This window comes from Dermacentor albipictus, chromosome 9, assembly GCF_038994185.2.
Source record: "Dermacentor albipictus isolate Rhodes 1998 colony chromosome 9, USDA_Dalb.pri_finalv2, whole genome shotgun sequence".
Lineage (NCBI taxonomy): Eukaryota > Metazoa > Arthropoda > Arachnida > Ixodida > Ixodidae > Dermacentor > Dermacentor albipictus.
Window position 1 is genome coordinate 118,012,726 of NC_091829.1, and position 18,799 is coordinate 118,031,524.

General features: G+C 49.3%; 1 protein-coding gene and 1 long non-coding RNA gene across 3 annotated transcripts in view; one reads left to right on the forward strand and one right to left on the reverse strand.

Moving 5' to 3' along the window:
* The first annotated feature begins 10,057 nt into the window (after positions 1–10,057).
* On the forward strand, positions 10,058–12,500 carry LOC139049644 (uncharacterized). Its single transcript, XR_011508452.1, has 2 exons — positions 10,058–10,703; positions 11,219–12,500. It is a non-coding gene; the product is annotated as an uncharacterized lncRNA (long non-coding RNA).
* A 3,736-nt stretch (positions 12,501–16,236) lies between these two features.
* The window catches only part of LOC135911264 (SERPINE1 mRNA-binding protein 1-like), a 53,639-nt gene continuing 51,076 nt past the window's right edge, over positions 16,237–18,799 (reverse strand). For both annotated transcript variants that reach the window (XM_065443465.2, XM_065443464.2), the window contains exon 7: positions 16,237–18,744. In XM_065443465.2, the coding sequence (XP_065299537.1) occupies positions 18,442–18,744 (303 nt within the window). In that variant the 3' untranslated portion in view covers positions 16,237–18,441. The remainder of the gene's footprint in view (positions 18,745–18,799) is intronic.

Below are 18,799 nucleotides of genomic sequence, written 5' to 3' on the forward strand. Positions count from 1 at the left end.
AAACCCCCTCGACAACACATTCCGAAGTCAATATGCCTCTTTCGGCGCCTCAACCCAGAGTATCGCCATTTCTGGATGCCGCCGTAACGACACCTACGTTAAGCGCGTGGGGCAGTGCCCCTTGAAAGACCATGCCGCTGCCTTTCAGTCACCCCATACATTGCACCGCAGTCTCCTCGTCGCCACCTTAACTATTTCAAAATTACTCGACGTATTACTACTATGCTACTCAAGTCACTTTCAACTCATGTTTTTTTGTGTGTGTATCTGGGTTTTCTCTTTTTTTTGTCTTTTGTGTTACTCGCGCACTGGCCGCTTGACCGGCCGTTCTAATGCCTCAAAAACATGCCGCCAACGACTCCCCCTGAATACCTCCTAACCTTTCGCATCCCCAACACAGTCCCAAGCCCCCGTATTTCTTAAAGATTTCATTTTTCTCTTTCTTTTTCTTTCACTCCCCCCCCCCCTTTTTTTCTGTCTTGGTGCCGCGCTGGCTTCCCCCACTCCCCCTTTTCTTTCCTTTTTTCCTTTTTTTCTGCTTCTATTTTCTTTTCAACCCGCATGCCCACTCTCACGCTCTTGTCCCCTCGTCTTGAGAATGAAGCTCACAGACGTCGGACGACAGCGCTCGTTTCCTCTTGTAATCTCTCTCTTTAAAACCAGCCGCCAGCGACAACACACGCACGTGACGTCACTGCACTAACCCTTTAAAACTAACACGCCGAGGATGACGAGGCCGCCTTTGACGAAGATAGGTCCTCCTATCGAAACGTTGGCCAGCCTATCTGAGGCACTTTATCCCTGTTTACAAACTTTATACCACAGTGTGCTATTCCATCTGTCAGCCCCTTTCTTGTTTTTGCATTTTACATGGAAGACAAATCTTGGTAATTGGCGTCAGCATGTTAACCGATGTTAGAAAGGCACTGCCCAGCGAAGCTGTCATCATGATTCTTATTACTCTGGTGTGCTGTTCTATTCAAATATGATCATTCATTAATGCGTAAAAAATAGGCGCGCATTTCTTATTAAAAAGTTTGCTGCTACTTTCATCCTCCTCTGAAACAGGCCTCCTAAAGACGAATTGCTCATGGCTGCTAACACGACGGCGCGTCATCCAGAGTATTTACATAGTTAATTCACAAACACCATGGTAGCAATCACCTGAGACAAAAGTTTCGTTCTTAAGATCGAGAGCCAATCAAGAGAAAGTGATGAAATGTTTCATAGTGGCTCTCAATAGCCTTTAACGACAATATGGCACACCCCTGATCACGTAACGGTAGCAATCGACTGCCGGTATGGCGAGGCACGCTATGTTCGCGAAACCCATCAAAACCATAAAGCATTTTTTTACAGCGCCAACTGGAATGGCTAAAGTATTCTCGAGCTACTGCAGCGCAGCTTGGATTGCCTAGAAAAGGAAAATTCAAGCACTTTCTGTCTCACCATGTCTCGATCCAGCGTTCTTTAATTATACAAACGGATAACTATTCGCTTCGTCGGTACATAAAAGAGAACCTTGCCCAACTGCAGGCTAAATAAAATTTGCTCCAATCCAATCGCAAACATTCATAAAAAAAGCACCACAAGCCTTGCATATACTTTCACTTGATTTCTGACCCTCCACCGGGGGGAATTTCGATATCTTCAATATGTCCCATACTACTAATGATTGAAGCTTCGACTTCTTTCTGGCTGCAGCCATGCGGTCCAACAGGCATACTTCACTAAAAAAATTGGGCCGAGCAGCCTGTGTCAGTTCGCCAAACAGATTCGTCATGTATATTCCTCAAGCAACAAGCACCAGTAAATTTCTCAAGTGAGTTGAACGTGTATCGCGGAAAAGGAAATATATATTGGTACATTCCTATTTGTATTCTGTAAATAGCTGTAAGCCTTCATTAACTTTACTTCAAATTTCCGCCGCTTAATATAAACACGGAAGAACCGCCTAATATTGACAAGAAGTTAAAGAAGCAAGTGGTGCTTGTAGAATCTAAACTCCAGTATTAGTTAAGTCCCCGTGTTACTGCCGAGCGTTTCTGAGAAGAAATGCAATAATTCGATATTAAACCATGAACTACTCGTCGTGAGCAAACCTGTTTTAGCGGATTAAAATCAACGTAACTGTTGTAGGAGTCATTATAGCCAGCGTTTGTGACATACTTGTTGCACCGCGGCAGTTATGGTATCATAACTGAATTCCTATATGCTATGTTTTTCGCGATTGTCCATCCGCGCATGAAAAACCCGCAATGGGCTGGTCTGCGCTCCTTCTGCTGGCACTGTAGCGTTGCCTTTAAGAGCTGCATTGTTGCCTAAGAAATTAGCTCTTTGCATAAATGCTCACAAAGGAATACGTCGTAAGAATATATTTGGGACGACCACCATAAGTATACAAGCAAAGAGAACGAGGGCGAGCAAACGAAAACACCGCAGAAAGCGCCCGGACAACGCCCGAACTGTAGCAGACGACAGGCGCGAGTCCTTGCCCTGACGTCACGCGAGCGGCGCTCGCAGCGCCCCTGTAGTTCGTTCTCGGGGCTAATAGCTCATGGAGGAAGGAAAGTGAGGAAAGGCCCTACCCCCTCCGCGCGCTTGGAGAAAAGTGTGGAGGAAGTGACGTTGTAGGTTCTCTTTTTTTGCTGATTTTTTTACTTTTTTGCCGTAGCGGCCACGCCTTTCGGGCCACAGTGGCGGCTTTGTTCTGGTTCTGTGCGCTCACACGTGTTGCTCCGTAGGTTTCGTACTGTGGTCTTGTGTTTTGTTGCGCTGCGTTATCTGGACCGTGCTCTCCCGGATGTTGCTGTGGCCAGGTGGGACCAGGAAGAACTGAAATTCGTGAAATGAGCGCTCATGCAACGCTGTACGCAATGTACCGCGCCACGACAATGGCTACGGACGAAGGAATATCCGCGGGAAATTTTGCCCTTTTTCGCGGAATCATGCTGACGTGCTAACGATTGCTTAGTATTGCTGCGGAGCGCGCGGGTCCGAGCAGCACGGTTGCGCGCAGCGCGGTGGGGTTTCGCGAGAAATGTAAACAAGAGAGGAGAGCTGGCCCGATAGGCGACGCCAACTTCCGGCTTCACTTTAGCTTCACAAAGAGTGACGTCAGGGCCTTTCAGTTTCCTTCCTCTGTGGTATAGCTCAACCACTGGAAAAGCTGGCGCCACCGTCGGCGTGACGTGCTATTAGGGATCACGTGGACATAGCGGCCGCGTCGGCTGCTTCGGGAGCGCCGAAGCGAGCTTAAAACGAAAGTTTAAGTTCCCTCGTACGCTGCGGTCCTCATTTATTGGCGGGATTTTCCCGCTTCGAGTGTCTCCTTTACGATTGAAAGCACTAGAATAGGTAGTGGCTGCCTTTGAAGGCGCGCAACATGGTAGGCTGCTGCTCGGTGCCGCAGTGCCGGACGTACACAACGGAGCCCGGTGTCAGCCTCATTCACACGTAGCCGCAGGACAAGAAGCTGGGTAAGGCTTGGCTCGCGAAACATAAAACCGGCAAACAGTCATCGGCTACAACTAGGGTATGCAGCAAGCAGACGCGAGGAAGATTTCTGCTTCGGCGCCGGGTCTGCGATGTTCGAAAAACGCGCACTGAACGCTCGCCCGAGTCCGCTGCCCGACTAATGTCATGACGGTTTGGTCTATGAACATGTCGATACTATATATACTGGCAAGTTGACTGGAGTGGATAGGGAGTGGTAAGAAGCACAAGAAAAAGAACGCATGGCATATGGTCATGTGTGTTATAATTAATGCACTGGATTGCAAAAAAAGAAGCAGCTGAGATCGCACGCCGACAACACCGCACGAAGCAGATCGCACGCCGAGAACACCGATAAACATATAGTGCGACGCAACTCGAGATATAATATTGAAACGTCCAAGAATTTAGAAAAAAAAAAGATTGAATCGTCGCAACGTCCGGCACATCAGACCCCGTAGGCGTCGAAGTCTCCACAATTATTTTTGAACAGCTCTGATAGCGCTCACGCAACATTGTTTGCTTGTATACTGTCAAATGCTCATATTCTGCAGCCTTCACGGCACGGTGCGAAAACGCGCGCGCGGCGAAAGCGAAACGGTGCGCGGACAAGCATGCAGACGCGCGCAGCCAGTCGCTGCGAAGCTGTGCGATCGCTGCATTGAGGCTTCATTCTATTACGCTCCATTTAGATATACAAAGACTACAAGACCATATTTCACATAGTTTGGTCTCGGCGTTTGCCTACCTTTCACGCAAGAAGCCAGGTCGGGAGACTAAATCGCGGCGACCGCGCACAGTGGCCTTCTTTGTACGTATTCGGTAAAGAGATGGCGTCTGTAAACAATTCTGTGCTTTCAGTTTACCCAACATTATTTTTCAGACAGTAAAAAACTCTCGTTTCGAAAGTACAGAAATTTCCGGGAGAGCTCCCGCGTGGTGTTTTCAGTGAGCGCTGACAGCAGAACCTATGAGGAGCGCGCCGCGGAATACTACGCCGGCGAGGCGCTTCCGATAGATGGCGACTCCGTAACTCCTCGCCGCCAATTCGCAACTCCAGCAATTCATGCGACACCTAGCGGCAGTAGGGAGAAACGAAATACGGAGGTCCAGTCGCCGTGTGTGCCGTAGAGGCTGCTGTCGCGGACGGAAGAACGAAGCTGCTAGCAAAGAAAAAGCGAACGGCCAAGCAGTTCTGCTGTGTTCCTCGGTGCGTGCCAGCGAGATGGAAGGACAGCGATATTTCCGTTCATGCACTTCCCTCCGAGTGGAAAGGCTGAAGCCGCAGAACCAGGTGGATCGCTAACCTCCGCATCGGCAAGGCTGTGACGCTTACAGTGACTGTTTGCTCATGGCATTTTGCACGGGATAATTTCTCCTTACCAGGTGAGACACTATTGTGAACTTGTGAACTCGACCCTAATGCATGACCATTGTGCGTGGCCATTATACATGTCACTGTGTCACCTAGTGTAAACACGTTTCGCATTGCGGGCACTGGCGATTGGGCTATGCATTATTTGCTGCATATGTTAGCCGCAACGCGAAATTCGAGCACAGGTTCGAGACCTGTCACAGCGGTTTCTCCGAGGAACGTCTCTTCTGCACTCGTTAACCACATTGGCTGTAATTAGAGCTCATGTTCGACGCTTCACAGCGGTTTCTGCGTGCAACGTCACCTCTGCGCTCGTTGGCTACACCCGGCTGTAACTCGGGAGGCTTTTGATGCCCAGCACGTCTCGCGCAACTTATACGGGCGTCGGAGATTCAAATGTTTACGAATGATGTACTAGCAAGTTCGGGAAGTGTTGAGTGTAAACGTGCCACGTATGTGGCATGCTAAAGCGGAATAAATATTATGCGTGGTGCGGATGAACTTGCAGCACAGGCGCACTGCACGCGGGCACTTCCCAGAGCGACTGATTACGAATTTGCCACTTGCACTTGAGAATCTCCGACGTGCTCAAGAGTGGCCATATGACACTGGTATTTCGCACCGACGGCGAGCCTATCACGTTCATTGCAGAAGTTTGCCACTTACGCGACAGCCACATGTCAATTTTACACGCGTTTGCTAGTTTCGAGGAAAATTTACGGCGTCCGCCGTCTACTGACGTGTCGCATATGTATGTGCAGTATTAGTACCTAAGCTAGCTTTATCTGTGTTATTAAATCATCCCCAAGTCAGTGGCAAAACTACTCCGGTCATGTGGTGGTGTTTGCACCTGTGTACTTTGCGTTATGAGCAGCTTTCAACTACGTTTTGCAGATGCTACATTCGGTGTACAATGTTGCATAGCCTTGCACACTCAAACCGTGCTTCATTTCCTTGCAAATGTTTTTTTATAAATATTGTGGCCTTGTTTCTGAGGTAAAAAGAAAAAAATTCTGGGTGCAGCCCATATTGAGGCACAATAAAGCATAAACAATTCATTTATTTTTTCAGATGCAGCATGTCAAAGACAGCGGCTGAAAAAAATGCAGTACCAACTGAAAACCTGCCAAGGACGTCATGTTACGATGAGAACAAGGATGCTCATATGAAAGAGCTTTCACTGGCAAGACTTCGCCGACGTGCGTATCGGTCAGCCAGAGTAAGTTAATTTGACTACATGGTGCAGCACTTATATGCTTATGGTACATACACCATGTCTACAAGCATGCAATAGATGTCAACACCTTTTAATGCATTACAGAATGAATCAAGCAGAGAAACTGTTGCCTCCCCATTAGAAGCAAAGGTGTTGCCCCATGCACCTGTCAGCACGACCACCATGGTAAATTGGCTGCCTGCAACTTGTGCACACATTGCTTCACCACTAATTCCTTGGGATTAAACTCTGACATTTGTTACGAACATCCAACCGGTGCCACCAGTGTTACGAACATCCAACCGGTGCCACCAGTGTTACGACACCCAACCGGTGCCACCAGTGTTACGAACTTGTACCGCTGCACCACGATTACGGCTTTGTGGTCCCGTAGCGCTCGTCACCCGTTTCGTGACAGAGCGTTGGTAGCGAAGACTCCGAGCCTGGCGTCGATGAGAATAACAAAAGGGACTTTATACATTATATACAGGTTATCATACAGGACATGAACGGATCGGCACTGGGGCCGAGAGCTCACACAAACGCGACTGTTCTCGCACGACGGCGTCCGGCGAAAACGCGTGACACATCTCACCCCAGTCGGGGCGACACTCTCTCCCGGTGGGTTGGCGGATCCTGTTTTCGAGCGGCGTGTCTCTGCTTTTATAATCCCCGAGGCCCATTGTCACTCAACCGGCCCAATACAAAGTCAGCACACGACGGTCGTCCGAGGGGTCCAACCAGCGACCGCGCTGGCCACTCGGTTCAAAGTTCGCGCGCGCGGTGACCTCCAGGCAAGGGAGGTGCGGCGCCGGGCCGTCGGGCACACGCGGACACGTCAAAACACGCTGCTCCGCCGAGGCTTCTCCCGCACGAAGGCGCAGCATCTTGACTTGTGAAGGGAGAATTATGGCGCTCGCAGGATAGATTCTGCATCTTGCAGATTCGGAATCCGGGCTTGTGGTAATGGCACAACAGCATCCCCGCCCTCAGATAAGGCGCCGGGAAGACGAGCTGCCTCCACGTGGCTCGGATGCCAGGCGCGCACGTTCGTCAGGCTCGTCCAAGTTCACGTCCAGTGTCGGGACGCCAGGTAACCTCACGTGCCCAGGTCCGACTCGCCAGGACAGGAGCTCTGCTCACCACGTCGTCGCCAAGGCACCTTGACCAGCTCCGCTCGGGTCGTTCCTAAGACCTTGCTTCTCGCCACTGGTCCCGCTTGGTCGTTCTGCAGCTTGCAAAACCGACCGGCAAAAGGCAACACCCAACACGAACAAGTGCCCTCTGTCTCCCGTCAAACACCAGACAAAGCCATAATTCAAATCAACCTAATTAATCGCTATCCCCTTTTGCTCCCGCTGCAACAAGAGGCAGGTGTACGATCTAGCACACAAGGCTCAAACAATCAGTTTTCAAATTAACAACACACCAAAATAGAAACAATTAATAATCAGCAATAATAATGACAAATAGAATGGTCCCCTTGAAATCGCTTTGGACCGAAAACATACTACTGAGGAAGCAAATGAGGTCATTCATTTTTCCCGGCGATATTTTCGCGGAATCCGAAGCTGCTTATATTTGCGACCCTGCTTATCCGTGTAGCGGCGGTACAATAAGCCAGATTCCTTGCCAAATGAAACCCCCTTTTTTTCACTCCCCGTTTGACGCTCTTCCTCAGATCGGCTAGTGAACAATCTTCCTGTTGTTCGCGAATCCGAGTTTCCCTTTCAACTGCAGCCTGCTCCTGCCAGCTGGCGGAAACCGGAGCGAGTGTGGAGCCCGCGTCGCCTAATTGCGGCGTCGCGTCTCTATCGCGGCTAGCACTGCACGCGTCACTCCCACTCACCTCCAGGACCCGCTCGTCTAGGCCAGCGTCCGAGCTCTGCCTCTCCCGTGACTGCTCGCCACTCAAGTTACCGTGATCGGTCCGTGTGCCGCACCGCCTTTCGCTTCCCGACGCTAAGTCAAGTTCCCTCGACAGCGGGCGCGCTTTGGATCGCGTGGGGGCCATGTACGCCACGTCGGCAAAGAATGATTTGCCCTGATCCCTCAGCAGCTGCTCCGAGCTATTTGAGAAGAGGTAGGAAAATTGCTCCGGGAGGGCGGCTGACACAGCGGCTTCGGTGTTAAGTTTCCCAAATTCTCCTTCAATGCTAACCGTTGCGATCGGTAAACAGACACTCTCCTTCTCGGCCACTTGCCGTATCCTAACGCACTCTCCCGTAAAATCACTCGAGGAGACGAAAGACGGGTGAACAACGTCCATAGTTGCTGCAGAGTCCCGCAGTGCTCGGCACTTCTTGCCGTTTACCTTAATTTCCTGCACATAGGGCTCCAATAGACTTATGTTCTTGTGAGTTTCCTGTATCGTTGCAAAAGCAATTCTCTCTGGGCAGCTTGCAGCGATGTGCCCTTGCTTTTTGCAATTGTAGCAGGTTAACGGTTTCCGTTTTTCAAAAGAACGCGTCATTTCGTCTCGCTGTTTCGGACCATCGTCATCATTCTGAGATGCATTCTGTCCTTCCCTTACAGTTTCTTTGGTAAGGGATTCGTCGTCCCGAAACTCGCGACGCGTGATTTGCTTCCGTTCGTCGGGCTTCCCGGAAAACCAATCTCTTCTATCTGCTTTTTCTATGCGCACTGCCTTGCTGTGCAAGCTGCGACGGGTGTAATACTCTTCCGCTAACTCTGCTGCCTTGTTTAGCTTAACATCCTTTAGCCTATCTTGCAGCCAGAGCCGGACATCCTCATCAATGCAACGGTAGAACTGCTCCAACGCGATGCATTCGACAATTTTGTCGCGGTCGTCGTAAACCTCTTCGCCCTTCAGCCATTCCACCAAGTCGGCTTTTAGACGAAACGCGAAGTCAACATTCGACTCCTTACCCTTTTTTGCATACCGGAACCTCTGCCGGAAAGCTTCGGGCGACAATTTGTACTTCCGCAGTAGCGCTTCCTTCACATCACTGTAGCTCTCAAACGCCTCTTTCGATAAGCAAGTTATTACGTCTGATGCCTCCCCAGGAAGCAAGGCTAACAGATTCTGTGCCCAAAGGGATCGCTCAATGCTATTCCGTTCACACACGTGCTCAAATTTCACGAGGTATTTGGCCATATCCTCTCCGACGACAAAGGGTGGAAGTTGATCGCGTATTCTTGGAACATTAGAAGTGAGACTAGGCGCTGGCGAGCTATTTCGGGTCTCCAACTCTTTCATTTTAAGCTCGTGCTCACGAATCTCTCTCCTTTCCTCCTTTTCCTCCTCGCGACGTTGCTGTTCTCTTCTTTCCTCCTTTTCCTCTTCGCGACGTTCCTGTTCTCTCCTTTCCTGCTCGCAACGTTCCTTCTCCCTTTCCTCCCTTTCCCGACGTTCATTGATACCCGCCAAGGCCTCTGCGGCTTCCTCAGCCGTTACGTCCCCAGTCCTCATGACCTCAAGGATCGCATTCTTTCTTTTGGTTGAGCCCAACTCAATGCCCAACTCCTCACAAATTTCGAGAAGTTCCTTCACCTTGTACTTCTCCATCGTTCACACTGTCCTCCTGCTGTTTACCCTTTTTGAATATACCTGCCGTACGCTACTATAACACTACTAGTAAGACATATGCAAGTATTTCACACACTGCCCTGTTTACCCCCTCAGCATCCCCTGGTTTCAAAACACTCTTACTAGGCTTGAAACACACAAGGTTATCACAATGCAACACCAAATCCTTCCCTAAGCTACTATAACCTGTGTTAGAGAAAGTCTGGTGTTTGAGGTAAACTTCAGGCACTCACCGCGCCGAGGTAGCTGATGCCGGTCAATCCCGTAGCTGCCATCCAGTGTTACGAACATCCAACCGGTGCCACCAGTGTTACGAACATCCAACCGGTGCCACCAGTGTTACGACACCCAACCGGTGCCACCAGTGTTACGAACTTGTACCGCTGCACCACGATTACGGCTTTGTGGTCCCGTAGCGCTCGTCACCCGTTTCGTGACAGAGCGTTGGTAGCGAAGACTCCGAGCCTGGCGTCGATGAGAATAACAAAAGGGACTTTATACATTATATACAGGTTATCATACAGGACATGAACGGATCGGCACTGGGGCCGAGAGCTCACACAAACGCGACTGTTCTCGCACGACGGCGTCCGGCGAAAACGCGTGACACATCTCACCCCAGTCGGGGCGACACTCTCTCCCGGTGGGTTGGCGGATCCTGTTTTCGAGCGGCGTGTCTCTGCTTTTATAATCCCCGAGGCCCATTGTCACTCAACCGGCCCAATACAAAGTCAGCACACGACGGTCGTCCGAGGGGTCCAACCAGCGACCGCGCTGGCCACTCGGTTCAAAGTTCGCGCGCGCGGTGACCTCCAGGCAAGGGAGGTGCGGCGCCGGGCCGTCGGGCACACGCGGACACGTCAAAACACGCTGCTCCGCCGAGGCTTCTCCCGCACGAAGGCGCAGCATCTTGACTTGTGAAGGGAGAATTATGGCGCTCGCAGGATAGATTCTGCATCTTGCAGATTCGGAATCCGGGCTTGTGGTAATGGCACAACACATTGCAGGACGATCTCCCATCCCCTGACCGCAACAGCATGGACCAAATAAGTGACAAAGGAAATATGGTAATTTCTTTTTGAAGTTCAGTGTTTGACGGAAGCCCGTCTGGTCGGGATGAAACATGGTTAAAAGGGTAAACAAAAACCCGAAGCACTTCGCCGACCAAATAAAGATTTAAAAGAAAAGAAGACGTTTCGGCTCCCACACGGGAGCCTTGTTCACAGGTAAAATAAACAAAGGTGCTCGAGCAGCTCGCTTAAATAGTCTAGAACACGTGACGCAGGCAGCGCGCATACACTGACGGCAGATTGCCATCGCTCCTGTTCAGAGTGTGTGGCGTAGTCTGGATCATGAGGGACTCAAGATAAAGGCGTCGAGATAGCCCTTTTTCCCTGGCAATTTCTTTTTGTATATGTATGTGTTGTGGTAGCTGTCTTTACCTAGACGGTGGCATGCTTTCTGGATTTACATCGTAAAAGCATTGTAGCACGTGGTGTGTGATGGGTGCACATTAATTGCAACTTGTGCACACATTGCTTAACCACTGGTTTCTTGAACTGAACTCTATCTGGCATTGCAGGACGATTTCCCATCCCCTAACAGCATGGACCAAAGCCTTGCAAACACCATAAGGGACAAGGACATAGCAAATATGGCAATTTATTTTTTCTATATATTTGTGATGTGGTAGCTGTCTTTACCTAGCCGGCAGCATGTTTTCTGGATTAACTTCGTGAAAGGATTGTGGTGTGTGATGGGTGCAAATTAACTGATGCAAAAAGCCTGGCTCTCCTACTTCCAACATTGAATTTAATACATTGACGTGCATTATTGGAATGACAAAAAGAAGCTGCATTTCGCGTCAGATATGTCGGACATTACAACTCTTGCTTTTGTTTTGTGACAGGAATGTGCTTGCCAACCTGGCCTCCGGACATTAATGGCAGAGTACTCAAGAGAAGAAAAAGACGTGGCAAATTTCCTACTAGAAATGGCTTCACGGACAAGGCTTACAGAAAGCAAGGCTGCCCAAGTGACATCGGGTACTTTTCCACAGAAGTTTGTGAACACGATAAATAGTAGCAACGTAAATACATTCACAGGCCTGCCATCATTCGATGTTCTGAATGCTCGTGTGACGTGCTACACAAAAATTCATCCACTTTCAGGACGGCACCAGTTATGTGTAAAAACAATTGCATTGACATTGGTGAAATTGAAGCATATTTCCAGTGCATTCTTGAGTCACCTTTTTAACTGTTCTCTAACTACATGTAGCAACATAATTGCAGAGACTGCTCAGTTGATGTGTGAAATTTTAAAAGTAACTGTGGCTGTGCCACCAAAAGATGAATTCCAGTGGCACGTTTGCATATTCGGCATTAGGTGATTCACCTGAAGTCGTGCCATGGCTGGCGATATTGCAAGTAGCCTGTACTGCATAGAGGCATTTGTGTGTGTGACCTTGGCTCCATCAAAGCGTGGCGGCCTTGAGAGTAAGTGCGGTCTTCTGTTTGGAAATCCAGCATTTTTTATGCCACTCAGCCACTTCATACTTTTCAGACACGGTCGTTGCCATGTGATCTACATGCTGCACTTGTTTGCATTGGCCAAACCTGCAGACTTCAACTTCAACACACTTTTTGTAAATTAGCAATGCACATTCTTTTGCAACTTGTATTCTTCATTGAAGTGCTGATTTACACTACGCATTCTGATGCAAGTTTTCATCTTATGGTATTCCGAGATATTTGCAGTTCACTTATGATCTGTGTGCATAGAGTTGTGGTTATTCTTCAATGGCTGTTTGTTGTCCCTTTCCTTACTTGTATTTTTTCACAAAATAAACCACATGCACTCAATATTTTGTTCACTGTACTTGCCTCATACGTTTTACTCAAGCCCATTTTTGTTGCACTTTTTAGCATATGAGGGTATATCTGGCCAAACAGAACATGAGAAGTAACATGGAACAGTGTCAAACCTGCATACGATGAGTATTTAAAAAGTTTGGCCACCAGAGTTGAGTACTCTGAAAGAATGGTTTGATTCAAATGACCCCAGCTGGTATATGTACCATAATTTATGCTTCTTCCCAGTTTGTTGAATACAGTGCAAATGGCTGTCCTGGGAAGCATAACTAAACCACTGGTAATACAACATGGGGAGACACTTGTGCAGACTTAACATCAGTGAATGATAATTATTGACCTCCAGAGAGCATATAGAGCTGTCCTTACTATCAACATATCAATAAATGGAAAGTAAGTGACATAAAAGTTTAACATGCACTTAAAGCACTTAACAAACACTTAAAGGGGCACTGAAACACTTCCGACTGATCATAGTTACCTCACTACAAAAGGACACCGCCTGCTGCAAAAATTTTTCGAATCATTGAACTGTAAGTGGAATTAGTAGTTATTGCACTGATGCATTGCTTTCTCCTTTCGCCTCAGCTAGTGTGCTGGAAGCTACACGGTGCATGGCAAGGTAGCAAGGTCCTGGTCAAGTTTTTTTTTTTACACATTGCTACTTGTGGTTCAGGCATGTGTGGCACTCTCTAAACGCGAGATGGACGCCTGGAGCTATATCACTTACAGAGACCAATAAATACACACGGCTGTCTGATCGTCCTGCGAACAGAGCTTGTGGTGGTCGTGGTATCTATATTATGCGGCATGCCAGTTTCAGGGCCCCTTTAAGAAGGGCACTAACAAAGACAACAAAAGTTGGTTTCATGAGTTCTGCCTGAGTCGCCACTGATATCACGCAGTTGCTCGAGCACAAATTGTGAAACAATAACGTATGAGCCATAGGAAACGAACAGTCATGTCGGCAAAAAAAGAAAAAAAAGCAGGATATGTATTGTGATAGGTAACCCCAAGCGCCACAGCACAAGGTGAAGCTAAGTTGCAGTTCGGCACATAATAGGATCTCTTCTGCTTACAACGGTGCACGCACATGAACATTTCACTTTACTACGATCTTCGCAATATGAACAGCATTGAAACGCAATGTAGAGATGAAACATTAAAGGGACTGACAACTACACCAAATGTTCCAGGATAAGGTGCCAGGAGAAACAGCCGAGATGTGCTTGCACTTTTGCGACAATCCAGCAGTGCACGAACACTTTGCCTCCACGATCGATGGGTCCCGGAATGCGTCGGCGATTCTCACCACAATCTCGTGCGGGTCCGCTGTCACGACGGAGGTTTGCACACACGCGCGACCACTTCTACTTAATTACTCTTTGTACCACTGGTACCGACTAAAATGAGGTGCTCGGCGTCCACTACCCGTTCTCCCCCCACAAAACAGCGCGAATTAACATCGCAGTGCAACAAACTTAAAGTTTTCACCAAGGAAAGCGTACGCGGTGACCTCCGTAAAGCCGCCATACTGCACAGTGTAGCCAGACCGGGTCAGGCTTCGCAGCGCCCCCTAAAGTTGATTTGAGTTGCGAATACCTGCTGCATTCGCGACCTCTGGGAAAGAAAGCGAAGGAGAGGAGATCCGGGGAACGTGCGCAGTGTCCAAGGCGGCTGTACTGGTGCTGAAACCCGGAAATTGTCGATATCCTCGCCTTCCTCGAGTGCAAGCGGGCGGGCGGGGGGGGGAGGGGTGACAGACCTGTGGGCCCCGGGTGCCAAAGGACCTAGCTATGCCACTGGACACACGAGCGGGGAGGCAAATGTTCACGACTAGATAAGGCATGTGTATGCAACAGCAAAGATCCGGAGACCAGTCTGCACGTCTTAATGGAATACGAACCCGTAGGTAGCGCAGAAGCGATGGGATTTGAAGTGGACGGAAGCATCAACTGCTCAACAGTCGGGAGATATGCAGAGCAGTGAATAAAGACATTGATACGACCGGAGAGGTTTCAAGGAAGAGAAAGTCGAAGACGTGCACAGAAATACAATAAAAAGCACGCGTGGCATACCCGAGTAACTCGAGCAGGCTAGGCGACTATTTGTCACCGCTCGGTTTCGAAGGGGATGCCAATAAATGGTGAAGCCTCGGCGCTGGTTCCCCATACCACGCAATAAAAACAGCTTCGTTTGACTGCAGAATGAGATTAACCGAACTTCAGTTTCACTTCTTTGCCTGTGTGGCTATTATAAACGTGATGTACGGTTATCCGTTTCGAGGTGTACGCATGTAAACATAACTGAACATTTTTTGCCAAGTACATTCTTCTGAAAGAATCGTCTTACCTTGTCTGGCAACGTTTATCTGTGTGATCTACGACGAGTAGCAGCTCGTAGCATGCAAAATAGGTTTGGACTCTTGATGGTAATTGGGCAATTCGAATGCACGCATAAGGCCAGCTATGGCAAGCTTTTAAGCAAACCGTACACTTGAACGAAACACTGCATCGCAGCGCTCGGAGCACACACAGCGTAGCGCAAGCTCAGGTTCCAACGTCCTGCTTGTCAAAAGTGCAGGGGAGCAATGGATTAGCTCGATGCTGCTCACGAGTTCCAAGTTTGTGCTGTTCTCAAGAGACCAGTCCAGAAGGCACGGGCTGGAGAAAGGAATTTGCCAGCTGCAGTAACTTTCTTGTGGACTGCAGAAAAAGTTCAGTTTCAAGTGCTGCTGCACTTGAAACTGTGTTCCGCCATGTGCTGTTGATATTTGCCTTCGTACTTGCCAAAACGTCAAGTTTCTCGCACAGAATCCCGTTGTCAACCACTTTCCAACAGGTTCACTTTCTCACTTGTGTACAAACTCCCTTTTCACTAGTTCAACACGCATCATTTTCATTCCCATATCCGTGAAGTGTGTGCAAGTTTAGGCGAGTCTTCAGGACTGCTTTAGCCGCCGGCACCTTGTTGAAGTCCTGCTCGTTCTTTCTGTGGGACTTTTGTTCAGCTGGAGCGCCGCTTATCATATAAGGAACAGCGACACTCATTAGCTGCAGATGCACCCTCGGTATCTTCACAGTACACTTAATGGAATGCTCCTGAAGTGGTGCTCGCGCACTATTTAATGCGGTTGAACCATCTCGGCACAGCAAAAAGCAAACTCGTGTTTCTCGGAAAGTTCTGGGTTTCGTGGCATCAAAATCAGCTCTATTCCAGCTCGTGGCTTGCATAACTGTAGCCGAACCTGCAATTCAGCGTAAAGCAAGTGGTGCCCCTACGACTAGTTTCTCTTCTTCTTCTGTGCAAGAACACTTTTACTGTCCAATTACCGGAACTCCGAGAACTATCTCAGCTACAAGCACAGCGCACTATGCCATCAGCGTGTTAACAGACTATATAAATGACCGCTTTGGAAAATTGCTCGTTGCAGTTAAGAAATTACTTATGCGCTCTGTCAACGTAATTTAACCGCTTTCATTCGGCTGTTACCCTGAAAACCAATTGTTTTAATTATAACAGGTGAGCGATAACAAGGCTCAAGCAGGTGGCACGCAACACGCCTCCGACCACAGTGCCACTCCTGCTGCTGGCACGACACTGAGAAGCAGCGAGTTGCGCCGGTCGGCACACCTGCCCATCCAGCCGTGTTCTACACCACAAGGTCCGAGGCTGGCTGTGCCCTACAGCTTCTCCATCTTTCAAGAAACCACACCGGCACTACTCATAACTGTCTATGACGTTTATTCAACGACATGAGTCCCCTTCAGTTTGCAACCCTGTAGGGGAGGAAAAAAAAAACCCCCCAAAGTGCCCCAGAAAAATACAAGGCTACATGGCAACCAGAAAGACATCACGCACATGCCATGCCTTTTTGCTTGTTTCTGACCTCGCAAGCTCTCATCTTCACGTGCCACAGAACACAGTTTTTTTTTTTACGTGTGGGCATGTGTATGCTTACATTATCTCGTTACCACCTCCTTGACCCACACAACTTCACAGGAGCAGGTCAAACTCGCTACTTATGTGGCAATTTTACAAGACACCGAAGCCACCATAAATGAAGCAGTGTCTGAAACCTAAACACACTTGGGTCCAGTTGCCACCAACCACTGATGCACGTGCACAAAATAATGGACACCTCGAGCACGTGAAACAGAAGGAAGGGGTACAAAAATTGGATAAAGGGCCAAGAGAAAACCAACAGCACACGCACACACGTTGGTATGTTGCAAGAATGCCTCAACCTTTGCACTGTAAATTGTGTAAAGTTTAAACTGCAAGGTTGAGGGCAAAAAAAAAATGGATAAGGCAACACACTTGCCTGTCATCACAAGCCACACGCGCACACACACCATAGTAAAGACAAAAATATTCTGCATGTTCTTCGTGTCGCAGCATAAAACAGCAGTCGAAAGTGAGAGCAGCTGTGAGAAAACAAGCTGTCATACTGCTGATGCAAGTGTGAAGGACTGCTCCGCTGGGTTTACCCACTTCTGTCTGACAATTTTGAACTGACCATGACAACGCACAATCGCAGCAGCTGGGAGCAGTAGCCCAAATGCAAGTGTGGCAGTTTTTTTTTTTTTTTGCCTACTGCAGAAACCAAGTCGGCAACGGATAATGCGGGACGGACAAACTCCGAGTACCAGGCACACCTGGAGTAGTGCCGCCGCCAGGCTGCAGTGACTGCCACCAAATACAACCCGATACGCTGACCATGGTGCCAGCATTTCTGAAGAATTGCTAGGCAATACCTGCACCATAAGCCCAATTTTAACCACACATCACGACTGCTGGATTGTGCCATAACCTCCATGCCCGATACTACGTCCCGACAGCCAAAGCTCAGCAAGAGCAAGCAGCTTCATGAAATACTGATGCAACTAACACAACCAATATGAATTTTGTCTAAATGGACTTGCACACAGTAGTTAAGTTAACGCACTCTGTGCCAACGATCTACAAGAGAAAAAAGATTGTTTGTTCGGCATGCAAATTTATAGGCAATCAGGCGAAATTTTGAAGCCGACGCAACTTGAGTCAGCGAAGAAAAAACAAATCCCTCCACACATTCGCACTGCTGAGGCATCGGAACTGAGAACCGCACAAATGCACCCTCTGGAAAAAAACTCCAAAAGAACTTGTACTACAATAAAGCACTCAACATTCGTGCAAGCCACATGCAACCATTCTCCCCACAAGGAAATAGGAAGAGGAGGTAAAATAAAGACCCAAGCCCCGTTGAGGAGACAACAGAGGACAACAGGGACGCCACCACAAACAAACGGGTGTCGCACGACGACCATGGGGCAGGGCCTTCTGCAGCGCAAGAGGCTTCACACGTAAACGAGTGAATCCAGTCACCAAACTGAAAAATTTGTGCGAACTACAAATAAACAAATTTATGACTTGCGCATTTTTTTTTTTCTAAACGAGACAACGGCGGCATGCCCACAAACCTGAAGTATGAACCAAAAACAACGCAGAGAAGGCAGCAAACGTGTGGATTAGGAAGCCACGCAACCAGTCGATGGCCAAAGAGAGGAGAGCCGAGGAGTACGAAGTGACACAACAATGGGGAGAGGGTGTAGCGGCACCTCTGTGACAAACTCTTGCCGCCTCGCTCACACACGCATGTCCATAGTCCTCCGGGGAGACGAGCGGGCGTGGCAATTGCAGGGCCGCTGACCATTGCAGTCTCTTCCTCCTCGGTATTCAGGGGGAGGGGGACTGGAGGGGGGGATGTCTCACAGCACACACTTGAAAAACAAGGCGAAAGGGGGAGAGGGGGCCAGGGAAGTCAATAGTGTAGCCACACGCAAAACAGGACCTCCTGGCCATCGCTTTCTGCACACTGTCGACGGACGGCTCTCGGCACCGGCAGAAGGCAGCGCACAGTAGCGGTGGCACACAAGACGCCGGCTGCGGCTCAGGCGGCCACGAGCGACGGGAAGTCGTTCCAGTCGTCCACCTTGGGTGCCGACTGCTTGGGCGGCTCACCCCCAGCGCTAGGAGCACCGCCGCCACCGCCACGGTGGTATCCACCTCGTGCTGGCCGCTCACCGCCTTCACGAGGTGGTCCGCGGGGCCCACCAAAGCTGCCTCGGCCGGGGCCTCCCCGGCCCATGCCTCGACCTCCGCGACCGCCACGGCCGCGCCGCTGGTCAGCAAAGTTGATCTCGATGTCGACCAGCTGGCGCTGCCGGCCTCGACGCATGTATTCGTCTTCGTCCTGCAACGTGGCAGCACCGGGCACAAATGCACGATATAATACGCACGTGTCCCTA